Source organism: Schistocerca serialis, chromosome 3 (genome assembly GCF_023864345.2).
Source record: "Schistocerca serialis cubense isolate TAMUIC-IGC-003099 chromosome 3, iqSchSeri2.2, whole genome shotgun sequence".
In the NCBI taxonomy this organism is placed as follows: domain Eukaryota; kingdom Metazoa; phylum Arthropoda; class Insecta; order Orthoptera; family Acrididae; genus Schistocerca; species Schistocerca serialis.
This window is the reverse complement of record NC_064640.1, coordinates 244,845,442-244,868,607: the sequence shown is the minus strand read 5'-3', so window position 1 is coordinate 244,868,607 and position 23,166 is coordinate 244,845,442. Positions and strand designations below refer to the sequence as shown.

General features: G+C 43.6%; 1 protein-coding gene across 1 annotated transcript in view; it reads left to right on the top strand.

Moving 5' to 3' along the window:
• LOC126470775 (protein artichoke-like) overlaps nt 1–21,898 on the top strand; it is a 420,235-nt gene extending 398,337 nt beyond the window's left edge. The window contains exon 4 of the mRNA XM_050098782.1: nt 21,461–21,898. Coding sequence (XP_049954739.1) covers nt 21,461–21,898 — 438 coding nt within the window. The remainder of the gene's footprint in view (nt 1–21,460) is intronic.
• Nucleotides 21,899–23,166: the final 1,268 nt, after the last annotated feature.

Sequence of the window (23,166 nt, the reverse complement as noted above, 5' to 3'; positions counted from 1 at the left end):
TTGCAGAAGATGCGGTAAGCATAGTTGCAGACCTTGACGTTGACTAACAATATTATACACGTCTCATGTAGCCTATCACTGAATTTACACCAAACATACCATATAATACCAGAAATTCAAGCTTCTGGCCCATCATCTCATTTTCTGCATTTCCGCATAAGCATCACACGAGATTCGCTTGGCGGAAAATCCAATTAACGTAAACAATGGCTTTCATTCCACTAAGATTTGTGCTCCGTCTGTCGCTGCATTTCATTCGCAAAGCAGCTTACGGGACTGAATCGGTGCGCCTGAAATCTAGTAATGCGGCAACACTCCGGAAAACGAAGGCTTTCAAGAGTTTATCTGCCGTACGCTGAATATTTAAAATTTACGCGCATCAGTTACTGCGCCATTTTTAACAGAATGTCAGTGACAACTGATCCCAGCCTCAATTTCTCCTACAGTAGCTGATAATAGAGACAACATTGTTAAAAAAATGAGTAATACTCTGTAGGTTGTACCCAGTTTGACACAAGAAGAAGTTATTTAGAGGTTTATGTATTGTCCAAATTAGAGGCGAAATTTGGGCTTAGAACAACAATTAACGCATATATTCCAAGAAGAAGTCCACGGAAATAAGTTGTACAAATTTCTGGAGAGGTATCGTGCGGTGAACATATACACTGCCAGAAAAAAATGCAGCACCCTAAAAGACAATATCATTTTATTGACAAGTGACTCCTTGTAGGAGTAGGTCACCAACAAAGTAAGGCCAAATGAAACACACATGTCACAACAAAGGGTGACCAAACAGTTGCATCAACACCCAGTGTTATCCCTCTGGTGGCAACGCAGACGTTTATTCTCGCAAGCAAACGATCATAAAGGTGCCAAATGCTATCCTGCGATAGATTGTCCCAAGCCTCTTGCCCCTTTGTTGCAATTCGGCAATGGTTCTTGCTGTCTCTGGAGAGCGAGTAAGTTCCCGCTTCATCATGTCTCATACAGGTTCAATTGACGGGATATCCAGTGGTCTTACTGGTCACGACACTTGTACAACACGAAAAGCAAGCAGCGTAGCAGTAGCCGTATATGGACGAGCATTGTCTTATTCAAAAAGCACATCGCCTTTCTGTTGAAGAAATGGCAGTAGCACGAGGATATCAACCTGTGCAACGCAGGTTACTTTACCCTGCATAAACACCAAATATGACTTCGAGTTGTAACTGTTGGCCCCAACAGCATGAAGCGGCCGGCTGCTGTGGCCGAGAGGTTCTAGGCGCTTCAGTTCGGAACCACGCGGCTGCTACGGTCGTAGGTTCCTTAGGTTAGTTAGGTTTAAGTAGTTCTAAGTCTAAGGGACTGATGACCTCACATGTTAAGTCCCATACCGGACTTGGAGCCATTTGAACCAACATGAAGCCTGGGGACGGACCTATGTTTGGTGGGCGAATGCACTCTGGAATAGGCCGCTCATCTGGCCTACGCCGTACACGTAAACGTCCATCACCCGCATACAGGAGTTGACTAGAGAATAGACTGTCGTTCTCTTGTCTTCAGTGATGAGAGTAGGTTCTACTCTCATTCCTGAAGAGAAGAGAGCGCTATTCCATTCTCTAGTTGACTCTTCCACGACAGCAGAGCAGCCGGTGTCGTGGGGTCAGTGGTATCCTGGCCAGAGGGCCACGTGATCCTAGTATTGCTGCAAGCAGACGGTTCCCCATGTTACTTGGTGATACAGAATATGTAACACGTGCCCATATTTCTTCCCTGGATGATGTTCGGTCGACCACCACTGCTCGCAAAATGCGTCGATCTAGACGTGTGTCTGTACTACGTGGACGTCCAGAACCTGGTCTACGCATGTGGGAATGTTCCATAGAGCGCTGCGGAAAGCAGCGACACACTACCGATACATTGTACCCAACACGTGCAGCAGTCCGTCGATACGTCCGTCCAGCTTGCTGATGGGCCCACAACGCGATTCCTTTCAAATGGGCTAAGTTGTTCAATAGGAGTACATACTCGTCGGCTGGACATAGTTGTACGCTAGAATGAATGTTGCAAACACTGTTCACCTCTACACTTAGCACAGTTACTGTCTGCAGAGTCAAAACAGAGAGGCATCCTGAGCAGCATCTGATCGCCGATGACCATGACAAATGAATCACTACTTCTACAACCCTTCAGTATGCACACAAAGGGTGTTTCAAAAAAGGACTTTACAACTTTATAAATTCATATAAATTTATTGAAAGAAGGTACAGAGCTAGGTTCAGGTTATTTTGTAGGAAAACTCAGCAAGGGTTTGTTTTTACCTTAAACTAAAGACGTTGTATTTGGCTTCCGTTGATTCTCCTGGACACATTCCATCAGAAGTCAATTTCTTCCCAAACTTGCTGAATAATTGCAGGAATAACTTGCTCAGTGTCGGCCTATATTCTTGCTCTAAGTCTGGGTAGAGAAGCCCGCACAGGAAGCACAAATACACATGTCAAAAAAAGGTTTGCATCACCCCAGTTCCCAGAACTCCTGAAGATAGACGTTGACTGTGGACATTGCATCACAGACACAGTCCCTTTGCCGCGTGGGATTAGCCGAGCGGTCTAATGGCACTGCAGTCAGGGACTGTGCGGCTGGTCCCGACGGAGGTTCGAGTCCTCCCTCGGGCATGAGTGTGTGTGTGTTTGTCCTTAGGATAATTTAGGTTAAGTAGTGTGTAAGCTTTGGGACTGATGACCTTAGCAGTTAAGTCCCATAAGATTTCACACACATTTTTGAACACAGTCCCTTTGACTGTTCAGAGATGTCACTAAACCCGCCCAAAGATGTAAAAAACCATTCATGAGCAGCGCCTATTAGACGGAGGGAGTTTGAGAGCCAATCAGTTCCGGTCATTCCACCAGGAAGGAGATACACGGCTCGTGTTGTCTGTAGTTCAACCATGCCTAGACGGTCGCGCCCCATCGTGGAGACTCTGTGAATAACTTCCTTCACGATAACAAAATAGTTCGGCTAGAGTGGCCAGCATGTTCTCCAGACATGAACCCTGTCGAACATGCCTGGAATAGATAGAAAAGGGCTGTTTGTGGACAACCTGACCCACCAACCACCTTGAGAGATCTACGCCGAATTTCCGTTGAGGAGTGGGACAATCTGGACAAACAGTGCCTTGATGGACTTCTGGATAGTATGCCGTGACGAATACAGTCATGCATCAATGCAAGAGGACGTGCTCCTCGGTATTAGAGGTGCCGGTGTGTACAATAATCTGGACCACCACCTCTGAAGGTCTCACTGTATGGTGGTACAACATGCAATGTGTGGTTTTCACAAGCAGTAAAGAGGGCGGCAATGATGTTTATGTTGATCTCTATTAGAATTTTCAGTACAGGTTCAGGAACGCTCGGAACCGACGTGATGCAAAACTTTTCTTTTTTTGTTTTGTTTTGTTTTGTTGGTTGCGTGTTCCATTGATCAATCGCACGGTACGGTAGCCGTTATGATGTGGAACGTGTCAAATGCACAAGAAATGCACATACGAAAGAAGATTTTTTAATATATATATATATTAATACAGAGTTAAAGATTAATATTTCTTTTATTTACCCCATTCCCTTAAATGACACAAAATGCATATACTATATTTATAGATTTATTTATTCCTATTCCAGAATTCATCTATGGAACAGAAGGAGTTGTTAAGGAGATATGATTTCAATTTATTTTTGAAGATATTACTGCTGTCTATCAGACATTTGTTGAAAATTTTTATAGCAGCATATTTTACCCTTTTCTGTGCCAAAGATAGGCTGAGTAAAGGATAGTGTAGGTCTTTCTGTTTTCTGGTATTATAATCACGAATGTCACTGTTGTTTTTAAACTGGTCTATGTTGTTGAGAACAAATTTCATTACTGAGTATAGGTACTGTGGAGCTGTTGTAAGAATTCCCAATCTTTTAAAAAGATGCCTACAAGATGTGCGACTATGAACCCCACACATTATTCTAATCACTTTCTTTTGAGCAGTGAATACTTTTTTGTCTAAATGTCGAGTTAACCCAAAATATTATTCCGTACGACATCAGAGAGTGAAAGTATGCAAAGAATGTTAGCTTACTAATTTCTATATCCTCAATATTGGCAATTATTTTGATTGCAAAACTTGCTGAACCTAGTCGCTTTAGAAGATCTAAAATACGAATTTCCGATTAAGATTCTCATCTATATGTACACCCAAAAACTTAGTATGCTCTACCCTGTCTACTGACTGCTGTTGATGTGTTATATTTATTGAAGGAACTGTACTTTTTGCAGCAGAAAATTAGATGTACTGTGTTTTTTCAAAGTTTAGAGCAAGCTCATTTGCAGAAAACCAATTAATGACTTTTCCAAAGACCTTATTTGTATCATTTGCAATAGGAGTTTCTTTTACTGGATTAATAATGATGCTTGTATCACCAGCAAACAGTGTCACTTGAGCTTCCTGTTTAAGATAGGAACGGAGGTCGTTCACATATATCAAGAGCAGAAGCGGACCCAATCCTTAATGAATCCTCATTTACAAAAATCTAGTTGTGTCAGGTCTGGAAAACGAAGGGGCCATGCTATTGGCGCATTACCGCCAATTCATTGACCTGGAAAGCAGTCACTGAGAAAATCCATATCCGCGTACACTACCCCATTGATGGTTCTCTCATGAAAAAAGGGGCCGTATACTTTGTTCTTGTCCAATGCACAATAAACGTTCAATTTAGGACTATCACGAACATGTTGCAACGTTTGATGTGGATTTTCACTGCCCCAAATCCTACAGTCATGTGTATTAACCTTGCCACTTAAGTGAAAAGCCGACTCGTCAGAAAAGATGATTTTGTCCAAAAATGTTCATCATCATGTAAGCGATGCAACATATCAGCACTGAAGTTCTTGAGAGCAATTTTATCAGTGTCTTTTATTGCTTGGACGATCGTCAGTTGGTACGGTTTCAAATGCAGACGGTTTTTCAACACACGCCAATCAGTCGTATGTGGGATTTGCAGTTCGCTAGATGCACGCCGAATCGATTAAGTAGGCCTGTTGACAGAACATTTTCTCCTTCGCTCAACGTCGTCGTCAGATGTGCTTGGACTATCTGATGATTTATGTCTTACCGAGCACCCTGTTTCTACAAAACATTTACGCCACTCATAAATTGTAGGCCTATACGCTGAACTGTGTCGCCGACTTCGATTCTTCAATCCAGAACACACAGCTAGCACGCACAGGCAACACCACGCTCAGGTCCAGTGAATCTTTAACGCAACTGCCGCTGTCGCTCCTCACGGTGCGATTCGGCACTAATGAACTACGAGAGACAAAATGTGACGTATTTCTTTACAAATTGACACTACAGTCACCTCTGTAGGTCCTATGAATTAATTTATATGAATTTTCAAAGTTGTAAATTCCTTTTTGAAACGCCCTGTATTATACCGTGTGGCCGTTGAATGCAGTCCATGGGGGTGATGCACTTTCTATTTAAGGCAGTATAGTTAGATATTTTGGCTGACTTTAATGGTGACAAATTAAAATGTGCTGTAAAACTGTGTCGTTCCCTTATGTGCCGACCCATACAGTGACATCAGCAGCAGGGAAAAATCCGCTCTGAATGTATGACTACGAGGTGCGACAGTAAAGTAATGAGACTGATGTGAAAAAAAAATGTTGCTTACCGTTTTAGTCAAGTTTAGTGTTGTCTCCTTAAAAGTAGTTCCCTTCTGATTGCACATACTATTTTCAGCGCTTCTGCCATTGATGGTAACATTTCTGGAACTCATCTTCTGTAATATTCTCCAAGACCCTCGTCACAGCTTTTTGGACATCTTGTGTTGTTTGAAAATGGGATCCCTTGACCGCCGTTTTGACTCTTGGAAGTAGAAAAAAGTCACACAGAGCGATATCTGGCGAATAAGGTGGCTGTGGTAGTACTGAAATTTGTTTTGAGGTTAAAAGTTGCTGTACTGACAGAGCAATATGGGATGGCGCATTATCGTGATGTAGAATCCAATTATCAGCAATGTTGGCATGGACACAAAGAACGCTTTTACGAAGTCTTTCTAAAATTTCTTTGAAGTAATATTGGTTAACTGTTTGTCCCCGTGTTTCCCGCTGTTGTGGTGTGAGATTTTTGGGGATCATTTTAGCACAAATCTTTCTCATACCAAGATCTTCAGTTATTATTAGACGAACCGTTTCTCAAAAATGGTTCAAATGGTTCTGAGCACTATGGGACTTAACATCTGAGGTCATCAGTCCCCTAGAACTTAGAACTACTTAAACCTAACTAACCTAAGGACATCACACACATCCATGTCCGAGGCAGGATTCGAACCAGCGACCGTAGCAGTCGCGCGGTTCCGGACTAAAGCGCCTAGAACCGCTCGGCCACCGCGGCCGGCAATCCTTTCTCGATTGATGTTCAGTTCTTCTGCAATCATTTTCAAGGATAATCTTCGATCAGATCGTATGAGTTCACGCACCCTGGCCGAGCTGACATCCGTCCGTGAGGTTGATGGTCGTCCACTGCGGTCTTCATCTTCAACATTCGTTCTGTCTTCACTAAACATTTTATGCCAATGAAAAACTTGAGCTCTTTACATATCCTCCTCTCTAAAAGCTTTCTGGAGCTTACCGTAAGTTGTCGTCGCGTTTACACCAGTTTAACGCAAAAAGAAATGGCATACCATTGCGCAGTGTTATGCAGTTCCATTTCCGTGACGAGAGACACAAACAAGGGTTAACTTATTACAGCACAACTCACGACTGAGCAGTTGCATCGATGTGCCGCTTGGACTAGAAGCAAGGTCAAAGATATTGTGCTTACACAAACCTGCAGGGTTGCCACATCTTGTAAAGAAAATCACATTACTTTATTGTCGCACCTCGTATGTACCGACAGTAGACATCAGGAAAGGCAAATGAAGCGTGTGGCTGAGAAACCTACATTTATACTCGGAATATTTGAGTATTTGCTGCATCCTTTCACTTGCAGTCATATGCGCCATCCGACTCAGAAACATTATTTCTAACGTTCTCTGTTGGAGCCGCAACCACAGTTGTTAAACGTTTCACTACTGGCCTCTGACATGACGCAGCTGCACATTAAGTACATAATTTTTTTATCCTTATTAGAGGTGCACAGTCATTTCTTCAGCCAGGCAGAACACACTGGAAGAATTTAAATCACATATTAATTGAAAAAAACCTTTGCTCATATAAAACAGAAGTTAATGTACAAACGCCTGATGAAACTATGCCATCGGATTGTCGTGGCACGTCGGGGCGCTGAGTTGGTACTATAGTGCTTTTTATGTTTGATTTCGAATTGCTGAATCTGAATTTTAAATCTATCCGTTGATTCTGTTCCGCACAGAACATACGCATCTTAACATATTGCGGTACGGATCAAATACCATCATCTCAAACTATTGTGTGTCATTTATTTCTTAAAGATTCTGAAAACATCAAACGATATGATACGGCCTACTTCGGTGTGGGCTGTGCTTTAAAGTCTCATGGACGTCGCGAGCCTTGGACACAGAACACAAGCCTAGTGAGAACAAGGATGGTGCAGAAGATCGGCTAATCTCTGCCAGTAACATATATAGTACTATAAGTTGGATGTTATTCACTTGGAACTTAAGTTAATTCCGTCTATTTTATGCGTTTTTTATATTTTTTATTTTCAGTTTTCTACATATTTCTACAAAAATATTACCAATGGTTGCTGTTAACATAATATATTACTATATATAAAATATAAATCATTGTATGTCACCATGATTATTGAATATGTACGACCTGTTTATAATTTCCAGATAACAGATGAAAATTTGTGGCAAAAAATTGAAATTGAAAAAAAAAAAAAAGAACTGAAAAATCTCATTTTTAAGGGACTGTCCTAGCGTTCACTGAAGTTATTTAGGGAAGTAATGAGAAATCTATATTTCTGTTACTAGTTATGTCGGGTAGCTCAGTTGATAAAGCACTTCGATAGAAAGCTAAAAATCTGGATTAAAGTCAAGTTTCGCCACGCAGTCTCAAGCTTTTAAACTAGCCGTTATCAGCTAACACAGCAATACTGTGTGACGATTTCGCTTCATTACTGGAAAAAATATCTATTTTACTGGTGGATTAAGTAATCTTTCTTAAAAAATGTCAGTATTTTGATTCATTACACGAATGCACACTAACATGTTCGATACAGGGACATATCTAACAAGGGGAGGCCGCCAATTCTGAAATTCAGATTCGATTCATACTGCGTATAATAAAAGCTCATGGCCAGAGGTGTACTGTGGCAAAGCACCAAGATGCACTTCTCAGCCGTTGTCGAGAAAATCGACAGTTAAAAGAAACCGTTGCGGTGAAATACTCTCTACGATTAGTAATTTTCTACAGCGTCGTGGTGCAGCGGTAAGCGCTCGGGTTCGTAATCTGAAGGTCGCCGGATCAAATCTCGCGCCATTCAACTTTTTTTTATTAGTATTTGTTTTTTGTAGTATATATATATATATATATATATATATATATATATATATATATATATATAATTCCCGGCAATCAGTTGCAACAATTATGCATAAAATAAGTTGTTGAAAGTCGCTTGTCGTGGAAAAACTGGCGACTTCGAACATCATTATGTTTTCCGCAAACAAAGTTGTATTTCACAAATGTTATTAATTGTCTTCATAAGGTTAACCACGTATAGTTAACGGAAGACGTAGAAACTATATTCCGAAACGAATACGTATAGCGTAAGTCAAACGTTCGAATTAGAATAGAGACCCCACGAACACAAACTTGCTGTGGCAGGTATGAAATATAAACTCCGTTACTCGCTCGTTACACTTGAAGGACAGATGCTGAATGGGCCGAAACGAGCCGCCGCATAACAGCGTAGTTGCCTGCTAACTTCGAAAGAAGGTAGATGCGGTCCCTAGCGCAACTTGTAACATCGTCGAAAATGAGTGCGGACGGGAGAGCTTCGGTACACCCTGTTAAACAAACGGAAAAATGGAGGCGGTACAATTGGAGAGCGATCCGCTTTCACCAACATGCATAAGCAATTCATTAATAGTTTATATATATACAATAAAAAAAATTGTATGGCGCGAGATTCGATTCGGCGACCTTCAGATTACGAACTCCAGCGCTTACCGCTGCGCCACGACGCTGCAGAAAATCATTAATCGTAGAGAGTATTTCACCGCAACGGTTTCTTTTAACTGTCGATTTTCTCGACAACGGCTGAGAAGTGCATCTTGGTGCTTTGCCACATTACACCTCTGGCCATGAGCTTTTATTATGCGCAGTATGAATCGAATCTGAATTTCACAATTGGCGGCCTCCCCTTGTAAGTGGAAACCATGTGATAAAAATATTTCCGTGCACATCCAAATGGAGAGACTTGCCGAGAGGCACTGTGTAGCGCCGAACACTGCACTGATGCTATATCCAGTGAAGATGAAATTCAGTTTCATGGTGAAACGGAGAAACGCTTGAGGAAGTTTTAACACAGACTGTGAGCAGTGGCTAGGGGAACACATTTCATGTTGATGCAAGTGTACGGAGCTTAAGCTATGAGCAGAAGTGTTTGCGACTGGCCCAAAGACTTTTGGGAAGAAAAATGAGCTTATTATTGAGGTACCGTGGTTTTGTCCACCAACCAACGTAATGACAACATAAAATAGTCGACAACCGTCTGAAATTCATGTAAGAGTAATGGAAATTATCGAGGGCAGTTTTAACGCCATAACTCAGAGAGACTTCACCTATGGATGATATTTTCGTGATTTGTACATCACAAATTGACTAACAGGCAGAAGAAAATATGGTTGGGGCCTAATGAAGAGCTCATTGACACCTTTCCTACAAAGCATCACCAAATTCGTATTTCGATAGAAATTAGAGTAGACAAAAACTACGGTTACAGTGCATAATTGCACGTATCAGATGTTTATAGATGTATGAAAACACGTACGTGAGTGCATCAGTGGAGTCCAGTAAAGCACAATTTACAGTAGCTATACTTATTTTGTGAAAATTCCCGTTGTGTCAGGTAGATGATTATCTACATATGTATTTTATTTCTGTCTCACATTTTCTTACTTCTTTGTTATCATTCAGCGAAATTTTATACGTCCAAGCATTTTCTATAATTCCATACGACAGTCTTGTTTTGAACAGTAATGCTTTTTTTTCTACCATTCGGAATATAATGATGTCTGCCCCCGGTAGCTGAGTGGACAGCGCGACAGAATGTCAATCCTACCCGGCTGGGTCGGAGATTTTCTCCGCTCAGGGACTGGGTGCTGTGTTGTCCTAATCATAATCATTTCATCCCCATCGACGCGCAAGTCGTCGAAGTGGCGTCAGATTGAAAGACTTGCACCCGGCCAATGGTTCAAATGGCTCTGAGCACTACGAGACTTAACTGTTGAGGTCATCAGTCCCGTAGAACTTAGAACTACTTAAACCTAACTAACCTATGGACATCACATACATCCATGCCCGAGGCAGGATTCGAACCTGCGACCGTAGCTGTCGCGCGGCTCCAGACTGTAGCGCCTAGAACCGCTCGGCCACTTCGGCCGGCCCCGGCGAATGGTCTACCCGATGTGAGGCCCTAGTCACACGCCTTTTTCTAATATAATGATTATGAGTTTAGGATAGACAGTAGGATGATTGTTTGTATACCTCAGTTTCTGCGCATACCGCAGTTATCAGTCGACTGTGTTTGACAATCATCAACAGACACTTTCAATATCGATAAGCTCATGAAGCACAGTTATTACAGAAAACTTGGCACGCGAAATTATCAGAGCTCTGACTGTAGCTACACGTATTTTGCGAAACAGTTGCAAACCCACTGAAACTCTCGAAAGACGATTGTGTGTGCGGCCGCCCACGCGAGACTCGGAGCTTAACTGTTGCGAAAACAAGTCCATAAATCCGAGAGCTGGCTTCGTTCGAGAAAAGTTTTCAGAGTGCTGACATCGTTTTACGCAATTCTATTTTTTCTTGTTTCCTCGTAACACTTACCTGCGTGCGGGAAGATGTTTCTACCGTCTTTCTGCTTTGTATGAAACAGAGCTGTTTCTCGTTTGGAGAATGTTCACGTTGAAGTATAAATAACGATACAAATCTAAATAATTTTAGATCTTAAATATAATTTCATTTCTAGGATCTGAAATAATTGTTATTTTCTTACCTTCATAAATCCCTTTTAAATAAAAAGCAACAAGATGGTTTTAGAATTGCTGTGAGCACAAATTGCAACAGCCTTCCAGAAAATGGAATTAATTCGACTTACGTTCGTATACTTAATAATATATATGGCAATGTCACAGCCATCATTAGATTACGGGAAATTCAAAATCGAGAGAGGTATTAGATACACGAAACTTTGCATCATCGAAACTAACGTTACCAATTTTGGAGGTGGTTTTCGTTTCCCTGATCAGAGAAAAATTGCAAGGAATAGCTATTCATGTAATATATCTAAACTGTCAACATTTTGCTAGCAACAGTATATTGTTTACGTCTCGAGCAGATAAGCTTAAGTAACAAATAGAACAACTAAATAATACACGTTTGAAATTACGTCAGAAAATTAATTACAGTGTAACTGAGAGAATGTACACCAACACATAAAAAAAATCGTTGGTTCCAAAGGCCTATAGACAACGTGATGCAGCATCTCAGCGGCCGCAGTGACTAGTTCCTAAGAGGAGAGGTATAGTGTTTGCTCGCCCGTACGGGACGGTACACTCATCTGACTTATCTTGATTCAGGAAGTGGTCTTGTTTGCATCAAGAGAAGTGGCCACATGAACAAGGCGACGACGTTTGGAGCACCAGGGACGATCAGCACTGTGATGTTAGTTGTGGCTTCCCTTAACGCGACAGCAGGAATAGGCGCACTGACAGTGATTCGCTCAACAACAACAACATTGGAAACAGAAGTGCTCTCACGTCGACTTTTGAGGCGAGTTCCAGTGCTGCATATGGCATCACGGTGGTGTGCAGACTCCAAGAACAGTGCACTTTGTCTGATCGCAGTTGTCATCGTCAGACGGGCCAGTACCTTGCATGATGATATGGGCGCCATTGGATACATACTATTATAACCTCTAGTTCACATAGCCGGTAATTAGGGTTACAGCCGTTACATTTCTGACGCATTAAGATGCGTGGCTATGCCCCATCTTCGAGGTCTCCGTGATGTTGTCTTTCAGTACACTTAAGACCACTTGCTTCCCGTGTTGTCCTGACCCTACCTCGATACAGGGTTCAAATGGTTCAAGTGGCTCTGAGCACTATGGGACTTAACATCTGAGGTCATCAGTCCCCTAGAACTTAGAAATACTTAAACCTAACAAACCTAAGGACATCACACACATCCATACCCGAGGCAGGATTCGAACCTGTGACCGTAACGGTCGCGCGGTTCCAGACTGAAGCGCCTAGAACCGCTCGGTCACAACGGCCGGCTCGATATATGGGGTGTTGCACTGTTGCCCTGGTAAGGGTGCTCTCCAGCTCTCATCCAATGAAAGCATCTAGTCACGCGTTGCTGAGAGTCTGCCATGCCAGCACTCTCCAGCCACTACCACTGACAGACTGTGCCGTAGACTGGAAACAGCACGAAATGATGTACTCCTGTCTGTCATCCAAGCTCAGTTCGGCTTGAAGGCAATCCGTAATAGAGCCATTATTGTTGCTCCGTGCACTAAATATCTAATCCCATTGACGCCCAGATTTCCTACAGATTCAGTCAAGATAAAATTCTCTCCTGCTTCCAGCCTCATCAAGATGTTTAAAACCCACAAACTTCCGACCGAGTTATCCTTGGTCGTTGTCCTGTGGTAACGCCGACTAGATGCTGCTGTCGTCCTTATACAGCTGCGCTAGCGCTTGTGTCGTCACTGGTGCCGAATCCAACGCCTTCTAAGGTAATACTTTAGTTTCAAGTCTGCTGGACCTTCTTCAAACTTTCGATGGCCAGGACCGAAGCTTAACTGCAGACCGCTGTCTTTATTGATGGTGTTTTCAGAAATTTTCACCTCGATCTCTTCTTTTCCGATGTTGTACCAGAAACCATTTGTCCGTTTCATAGATGATTCGTGGAATGCGATTCGGTGCCCGTTTTCCAGAGCATTCTTTGGTACAGCTGATTTCTCAGGATACTGTCGTCTGAAACACCTCTCATATTATATGTGGTGCTGTTTATTAGTGCACACAGTCTGTCGCACATAAAACTGCCCACAACCACAAGGCGTCCCATACATTGCTGGTGTAGACTGTTTTATGCTGAACAGACTGTGTGCACTGTTTAAAAGTACTGTATATACCATGAGAGATGTTTCCGCATACAGTATCCTCAGAAATCAGCGATAGCAGAGAATCCTGTGGAAAACAGACACCGAATTGTGTTCGACGAATCATCTATTATGAAACGGGCAAATGGTTTGTGAGATAGCATCATAAAAGAAGCGATCGAGGTAATAATTTCTAAGAACAGACGGCGGTCTACAGTTAAGTTCAGCTTAGGACCTGTCCACCGGAAGGTTGAAGTGGGCGCGACGATCTTGCAACCAAAGCATTACATTGTATGGCGCTGGACTGGGCACGAGGACCACAACGGAAGCAGGCCATGCGAGGCCTACGACAAAGACAGGCCGCGGTGCGTACGTCACGAAGGTAGTCCTGCGCTCGCTCGCTCAAATCAGCCAACTACGTTTCTACACCTGTTAACTCGTAACTAGGCGTGTCCGTACAAACGAAAACTGAATCTTCTACAGGAATCCGCTATTATGAAATCTTACTGTTATTAGTCCTAAAATGATGGGAAGTCCATGGGCCTACTTATAATTTGTTATGGCTGTACTGGCGTGCAATAAAATAAAATCGTGCCAAAATGATTACCAGTTGCATAAGGCACACTTCCATCATGTAATGAGTATTGTTAGGCAGAAGAGACTAAATGCTACAAACAAGTCGTAATACCATTTATATCGAGTATTGATCTTAAATTTTTGATGTAGTACTGTTAATCAGTAAGACTTCATAATAGCAGATTCCAGTGGAAGATGCACTTCTCGTTATTAGTACCTACACGCCCAGCAGCGACTTCATACGTTTAGAAACGCATTTTGTCTGCTGAGCTGAGCGAGCGAGCGAGCGAGTTCAGGACTACCTTCCTGACGTACGCGCCGCGGCCTGTCTTTCTCGCAGGCCATGCGCGTACGTCACAGCACGTGACACTTCAGGTCTCGTGAGTGCCAGCAGCCGTCTCCGGCGGACAGCGAGTAACTATTTCAGACGAGTTTAATAAATCTTGACTGTGGGTTTAAATGAATGCAAGCTGACAATAACACACAAATTTTTAAAAGTGAGTCCTAACGATAGTTGATCTGAAAATGACAGGAAGGTGATCAGTCGAAATATTGTGGATTGTACACTACTGGCCATTAAAATTGCTACACCAAGAAGAAATGCAGATGATAAACGGGTATTCATTGGACAAATATATTATACTACAACTGACATGTGATTACATTTTCACGCAATTTGGGTGCATAGATCCTGAGTAATCTGTACCCAGAACAACCACATCTGGCCGTAATAACGGCCTTTATACGCCTGGGCATTGAGTCAAACAGCTTGGATGGCGTGTACAGGGACAGCTGCCCATGCAGCTTCAACACGATACCACAGTTCATCAAGAGTAGTGGCTGGCGTATTGTGACGAGCCAGTTGCTCGGCCAACATTGACCAGACTTTTAAATTGGCGAGAGATCTGGAGAATGTGCTGGCCATGGCAGCAGTCGAACATTTTCTGTATCCAGAAAGGCCCGTACTGGACCTGCAACATGCGGTCGTGCATTATCCTGCTGAAATGTAGGGTTTCGCAGGGATCGAAAGAAGGGTAGAGCCACGGGTCGTAACACATCTGAAATGTAACGTCCACTGTTCAAAGTGCCGTCAATGCGAACGAGAGGTGACCGAGACGTGTAACCAATGGCACCATATACCATCACACCGGGTGATACACCAGTATGACGACGACGAATACTCGCGTCCAATGTGCGTTTACCGCGATGTCGCCAAACGCGTATGCGACCATCATGATGCTGTAAACAGAACCTGGATTCATCCGAAAAAATGACGTTTTGCCATTCGTGCTCTCACGTTCGTCGTTGAGTACGCCATCGCAGGCGATCCTGTCTGTGATGCAGCGTCAAGGGTAACCGCAGCCATGGTCTCCGAGCTGATAGTCCATGCTGCTGCAAACGTCGTCGAACTGTTCGTGCAGATGGTTGTTGTCTTGCAAACGTCCCCATCTGTTGACTCAGGGATCGAGGTGTGGCTGCACGATCCGTTACAGCCATGCGGATAAGACGCCTGTCATCTCGACTGCTAGTGATACAAGGCCGTTTGGGTCCAGCACGGCGTTCCGTATTACCCTCCTGAACCCACCGATTCCATATTCTGCTAACAGTCATTGGATCTCTACCAACGCGAGCAGCAATGTCGCGATACGATAAACCGCAATCGCGCTAGGCTAGAATCCGACCTTTATCAAAGTCGGAAACGTGATGGTACGCATTTCTCCTCCTTACACGAGGCATCACAACAACATTTCACCAGGCCACGCCGGTCAACTGCTGTTTGTGTATGAGAAATTGGGTGGAAACTTTCCTCATGTCGCTACGTTGTAGGTGTCGCCACCGACGCCAACCTTGTGTAAATGCTCTGAAAAGCTAATCATTTGCATATCACAGCATCTTCTTCCTGTTGGTTAAATTTCGCGTCTGTAGCACGTCATCTTCGTGGTGTAGTAATTTTAATGGCCAGTAGTGTACTATACTGTATATTCACAATAAGTAAAATTTCACCAGCACAAACAAGTTGAATATGCCACTGTCTAAAAGACTCTGACCGAAAAGTGCTGTACCAGCTGCCTCATTCTACAGGGTGTCTCAAAAGGAAGTTTATATTTGAAGAGCTCTCTGGTATGTGGAATAAATTGGAGGAGAGCGAGGGGTACGTTCATCGCTTTCTTGGCCTTTAGGAATTCAGTCTATAGAGGGCGCGTCTCGGAAGATGGCCGTGCATTTTGTGTGCTAGAATTTTACAAAATCGGTGATTCGGCGACTGTAGCACAGAAGAAATTTTGCAGTGATCGTGAACTGTATGATATAAATGATGCTCAGAGTGGTTCTCTTATCCGGAAGTAGATCAAAAACGTTTGAGGAGACCGGTTCAACGCTAGCCAAACCAAAATCCGTGCTACCAAAGTCATCAAGAACGGGCGAATCTATGGAGAGTGTAAATCGGTCTATTCGTGACGATCCTAAAACTAAATTTCACTCATCCCGAACAGGCAATGAAGGCGCAATGGTACCGACCGGCCGTCGTGTCATCCTCAGCCCACAGGCGTCACTGGATGCGGATATGGAGGGGCATGCGGCCAGTACACCGATCTCCCGGCCGTATGTCAGTTTACGAGACAGGAGCCGCTACTTCTCAATCAAGTAACTCCTCAGTTTGCCTCACAGGGGCTGAGTGCACCCCGCTTGCCAACAGCGCTCGGCAGACAGAATGGTCATCCATTCAAGTGACAATCAGAAAAGTTCAAATGGCTCTAGGCACTATGGGATTTAACATCTGAGGCCATCAGTCCCCTAGACTTAGAAGTACTTTAACCTAACTAACCTAAGGACATCACACACATCCATGCCAGAGGCAGGATTCAAACCTGCGACCGTAGCAGCAGCGCGGTTCCAGACTGAAGCGCCTAGAACCGCGCGGCCACAGCGAAGTGACGATCCTAACGTCTCCATTCGTAAGGGCGAAAGTTCTTTAAATGTGCGTAGATCATCATTGCACCGAATTCTGCGAAAAAACCTTAAATTCCATCTTCACAAAATCCAATTGGTTAAAGAATTAAAACCTCAGTATGCCAGACATAGATTGCGGTTCGTTAATAATGTGGCTGAGCGCCCTCCATTTAACAACGTCTTGTTTTCTGACGAGACTGATCCTCACCTGAATGATCACATCAATAAGCAAAGTTGCTGCTACTGGAGTGCAGGGAATTCTAAACAGATGCATGAGAAACCCTTTCAATCGCCAAAAGTTACTCTGTAGACTGCGATATCGGCTCGAGAAATAATTGACCCGTATTTCCAGGACGAGAGCTGTCGTTCATTACAGTGAATGCGCAACGTTATGTGGAGAACATGATTTCAGCAAGACGGAACCACAGCACACACGTCCAATACGTATATACTGCGAGTTCCTGAAATTTTCCCTAGCAAATTGATCTCCAGGAGGGATGACATAAATTGACCCCCTCACATTCCCAATTTGAGCCCCATGAATTTTTACTTGTGGGGTATGCCAAATCTAAAGCGTTTGGCAGTAACCCGACTTGTCTGGAGCAATTGAAAGAAAATATTCATAGCGAAGTGGCAGCCATCCCAGTGTCTACATGCCAAGCCGTCATGCAAAATTTTCTTCATTTTCAGACGAGTGCCGTATGCATGCTAGATTTCATTTAAATGACATTACTTTTAACAAGTAAGTCCCTAAACTGCATATTTCAACAATAAATAAAAATTTTGTCCATAGAATTGAACCTCTATTTTATTTTGACACATCAAATATTAACTTTCTTTTGAGATACCTGTACTTTCCTCAGCACCTTTAAAAAATTTCCCAAGAATTTGGCATGCGAATATATTAGCGCTCTTTTTAACACGCAACTTACCTGCCAGTTCCAGAACCTCCCCTAATAGTAACTCGCTCACACTCACTAGTCCAGCGCTGTAAGTCGGTCATACCCATCCACGCTCACTTGCCCATTCGCATTCACTCGTTCAGCCCAACCTGTCATTATCTCTTTGTGTCTGTCTAACTCTCACTGTCTACTGCGTCACAGCCACAGTCTCCTTCTTTCTGTCCTACTACTACAGTCTCCTCTCTCTGTCACTGTCTCCATCTTGCTCTCTCTTATTGCAATTATCTCATTCACTCTTTCCCACTCTACTGCCTCTTCTCACTGTCACTATCTCTCCCTTCCTCGTCATTGTCATAGACTCTGTCTCTCTATCACTGGCTCTCACCCACTTCTGCTCTCATATTCTCTTTATTTCTCTCCCACTGGCACTGTATACTTCCCTCTCAGCATAAGAAAGTGGAATATGTTCGCATGCCAAAGTTTTTGGGAAAAGTTTTAAAGATGCTGAGGAAGGTGGAATGACGCAGCTGGTACCCAACCTTTCAGTTTTCTAAACGGTAGCACATTAGACTTTTTCTGCTCCGATAGGATCATTTTTCCGCTGGTTCACTCTTCACTCATACGAAAAGAACTTTATGGGTCAGTAAAATGTTGATAGTTTACTTATGTGAAACTGAAATAACGGAAAACTATGTGACTTTACACATAAGAGAGGATTTTACGTACACAAAATTTTGCATGTGCTGCAGTACTACAACAAGGAGTTCCCGGAACCCTTCTGATGATAACGGAAATATTTTACAGAAAATTTTTCAGTGCTACATCACTTTATAAACTACGTCTTTGTCTCACACCGTATTTTATGTGCGTATTTTACGTGTAAATGTATGGTAACTTTGCTCATCTGTATCTCAGAAACGGATAAATATATCAAGAAAATTTTCAAGATTGTTCCAGATTGGGATCTTAGGAATACAGTCTGTTAAATAAGAGCGTCGTCGTCATTACACACAGATGGTAAAAGACATCGCCATAGTTCTTTCACGGCATAATAAAGGGAACCTTTCTCCTTTCTGCAGTGCCCATACTGCATTAGTTTGCTTTGAATTCTTGACCGAGATACATAAGAAGAGACTTGAGTGCAGCTTACGCGTCGCGTTTTGAGGCTGTGTTTCTCTGTAGTCACCCCAAGGGTCCGGAAATGAGTCATGCTGCGGCGTCTAAATATATGAAGAAATCAAAGTCATTTCCACAAATGTGTGTAACACACTATAAATTGGTTGAAAACGTGAATGACTTTGACAGTGTGCTGCACTCATGTCTCTTCTCGTGTATCTGAGTCAAGGATTCAAAATAAACTAACGCTTTATGGACACGGCATGCAGGAAAAGGTTCTCTCTATTGAGCTGTGAAAGAACTAAGGCGATATCTTCTTCCATCTGTGCGTAATGCCATCCACACTCTTACTTAACAGACTGTATATCGTAAATATTTCAGCTATTTGCTGTAAATAGCCGTCTTAGTGTCCGCGGCTCGGTTTTGGTACCCAAAAACCATGTTTCTGGGGTGTTTCTCGATAATGGATACGTAGTTTTGAAAATGGGAAAACAGAACTTCTAGATAAATGCCTAAAAAATAAACTGTTAAAATTTGAGCAATTTGCTGCCTTCAGTTATTTAAATATCGGCTGTTGAGTGCGAAAAAATGGTCAAAAACGCTTTTCTCTGGTTTTGTCAGGAGACGGCAGTGAACTTAATGGTGCCTCCATGAGCCTCTTAAGGTGCACCGTAGACCACATCTACTGTAAAAAGAACCAATGGATTAGCTCCATTTACCTAAGCTCGAGCAAGTGTGTAACATTCAAATTTTCACCCTGTACTGTAGGATCGTTACAGAGACTATCCTGGTGTTGGGTGTACATACGGCTCCTAGGCCCAGGGCTAACCAACACACTTGATCCGCACCTTTCTATCACCAAGAGAACCCTAGGTATGAGCCCTGGAGAAATTCCGTTTTTATGTGTTTTGGAATATATTGGTAGCAATATCTTTCTTGGTTACGTAAATTGAAGGTGGAGGAGGGAGAAAAGAAAGCAAAGGTTCAAATGGCTCTAAGCACTATGAGACTTAACATCTGAGGTCATCAGTCCCCTAAACGTAGAACCAGTTAAACCTAACTAACCTAAGGACATCACACACAGCCATGCCGGAGGCCGGATTCGAACCTGCGACCGTAGCAGCAGCGCGGTTCCGGACTGAAGCACCTAGAACCGCTCGGCCACAGTGGCCGGCAGAAGTCGAAGGAAGGAACTATTGATGTCAGCTGCTTAGGGACTTTATGCTGAATCATCGGCGACGAGTGAAAATATTGTACGGAGCGGAATTCAAACCCGGGAACTCGTGCTTACGACGCAGTTGTGTTAACCACTGCACCATTCCGCATAATGTCTCGATTCAGCTGACTTCAGCAGTTCCTTCCGTCCTCCCCCCCCCCCCCCCCCACCTCTACCTTCAGTTTACTTAATATTTATCTCAGCTGCGGATTCCGGTTGGTGTCTGTTCTTCCAGACATTCCCGAAAGAATAGACGCCACCCATTCATAATCTCATCAGATGAATTCGTAACAGCGAATGATGACTGTCATCAGCTGTAGAATGGAATGACGACAATGGAAATTTATGTCGGACCGGGACTCGAAACCGGATTTCCAACTTAACGCGACCGTTCGGTTTACTATTTGGCTATCCCTGCACGACTCACGGCCAGATGCGAACTTCCATATGTCGTCAACCAGATCGTAGACGCATGGTTGACGACATATGGAAGTACAGATCGTAGACGCATGGTTGACAACATATGGAAGTACAGATCGTAGACGCATGGTTGACGACATATGGAAGTACAGATCGTTGAAACGTGGCTGACGACATATGGAAGTACAGATCGTTGATGCATGGTTGACGACATATGTAAGTACAGATCGTAGATGCATGGTTGACGACATATGGAAGTACAGATCGTTGATGCATGTTTGACGACATATGGAAGTACAGATCGTAGATGCATGGTTGACAACATATGGAAGTACAGATCGTTGACGCATGGTTGACGACATATGGAAGTACAGATCGTAGACGCCTTGTTGACGACATATGGAAGTACAGATCGTAGATGCATGGTTGACGACATACGGAAGTACAGATCGTAGATACATTGTTGACGACATATGGAAGTACAGATCGTAGACACATTGTTGACGACAATCGTAAGTACAGATCGTAGACGCATGGTTGACGACATTTGGAAGGACAGATCGTTGACGCATGGTTGACGACATATGGAAGTTTGGGTCTGGCCATACAGATGGCCGTGAGTTGTGCACGGATAGCCAAATGTTAAGGCGAGCGTTCGCGATAAGCGGGAAATCGGTCCGGTACAAATTTTCATTGTCGTCATTCCATTCAACAGTTGATGGTAGTCATTATTCCAATTGCGAATTCATCTGATGTGTTTCGTAACGACTGTGGTCGTCGCAGTGCATCGTCATCAAAATAAAACAGGCACTGCAATGTCGCATTCATAATCTTTCTTGGTGTGCAGGTGCAATGTCCAGCGGTATAACTTAAATGCAGATGGTGAAAGCAATGAAACAAACTGGTTAGCTGTGAGACGGTGTGTTGTCCCGACAGGAACGCAGCCTGGAGGTGGGCGCGGCGGCGCGGTCGCTGCAGGTGTCGCGGCTGTGGGCGGCTTCGCGCTACCTGGTCTGCGTGCTGGCGCTGCGGACGCCGCCGGAGCCAGACGCGGATACGGAGGCGGCGCGGCGCTGCATATCGGCGCGCACGTCGTCGTCGCGGGCCGGGGAGCCGGCGGCGGCCGGCGGGCTGCCGTGGCCGCTGCTGACGCGCCGCCTCGGGCTCATCATTGGCACGTGCACCGGCTGCGTCGTCTTCCTGACGCTGACGCTCGTGCTGGGCTACCTCAAGCTGAAGAAGCAGCGCGCGCAGGCCACGGCCGACGCCGCGCCGCAGGACTACGTGGGCTACCGCAACTTCTCCATCCACAGCGGCGAGCTGCTGCCGAGCACCGTGTCCTTAGGGCACGCCTCGCTCAGCTCACGACTCTGACACCCGAATACCTCGGCATTCTTTTCGAACCTCGTAATACAAATTCTCGTGTACTTCCAGTTAACATTGGTAACTCGAACTTTACCCGTAGCTCCAAATACACCTGCACTTCCCACAAAGTTATCGACTAGGGCGGGAAATTTATTGCGTTCCATAGGCAAAAGGAGCGAAGGCGCTTATTCAATACGGAAAAAGAAATGCAAAAGTTCGGTTCCGGTGAGACTCACGTAGAGGATTTGTGTCGCGGGGCCGTATGCGTGTTCTGGCAGGCGTCGGGAAGATGAATGCCGAGTAAAATATCAAACATGATTCGACACTAGTAATCAAGAAGAGATGAATAAATAGACATTTTTACACCCTATTTCAGTGTAGAACACCGAGAAAATTAACGTCGAAACCAGCCTAGTGTGATGATTTCAAAGAGGTTTCGAGCCAAAACCAACCAATATCTTCCAAAGACTGCCAGTGACTTATGATTCTGAATAAAATTACGTAGTTAATTGAAATCCCCTGTCTTGTCACCTATCATTCACTCCATTAATGAAGTAACGAAACATTAATCACACCCATAATAGTAAATTCGCCTTTCGAAAGTTCCCTTAAGCAAAAGGGATGTCATCCAAAGTCGAATATACGACGTAGCGGCCACAGATGAGCGTATCAACAATATGAGAAACCTCTGGAAAGTAGCTAGGTAACGTAAATTGTTGGAATTACAGTATGGCACTGTGTAAATTGTGTCACATTTTGAGGTGACGTTTTTCGTGAGGTCCGCTGGTCAAAAAGTCATTCCATATTGGCAGGAGGAAATAAACTTCACCACCATCGAGAGAGCGAAAAAACACTTGTACCCAATTAGAGATCAACATTTGTGACACCAGTCTTGTAAACAAAATTTACGATCTATTGAGAAGAGATAAAATTTATCCCAAATAAACGACGCGATATGGAAGTGTCGCTCGATATTCAATTCCCATGAGTACGTGAGATTTTTTAACATGTAGAGACGTGCGTGTTATTTTTGACAAGAACTGTGACAGATTAGGTCGGGCATGTTACGAGACAATGTTAGTTGTCCATACAGGTAACGATAATGCACTCAATCGCAGAATTACTGATGAAGCTGTATCACTCTTTGGTATTACTTTGTTACTACCCAAGATTCGCTTCTGCGTATCAACGTAAGTGTTACGTCGGCTTCATGGAATTTCATCATTTTACCCTACCCTGTTCTCTTGTGCGAAGTTCTAGACCAGGATAACTCCTTA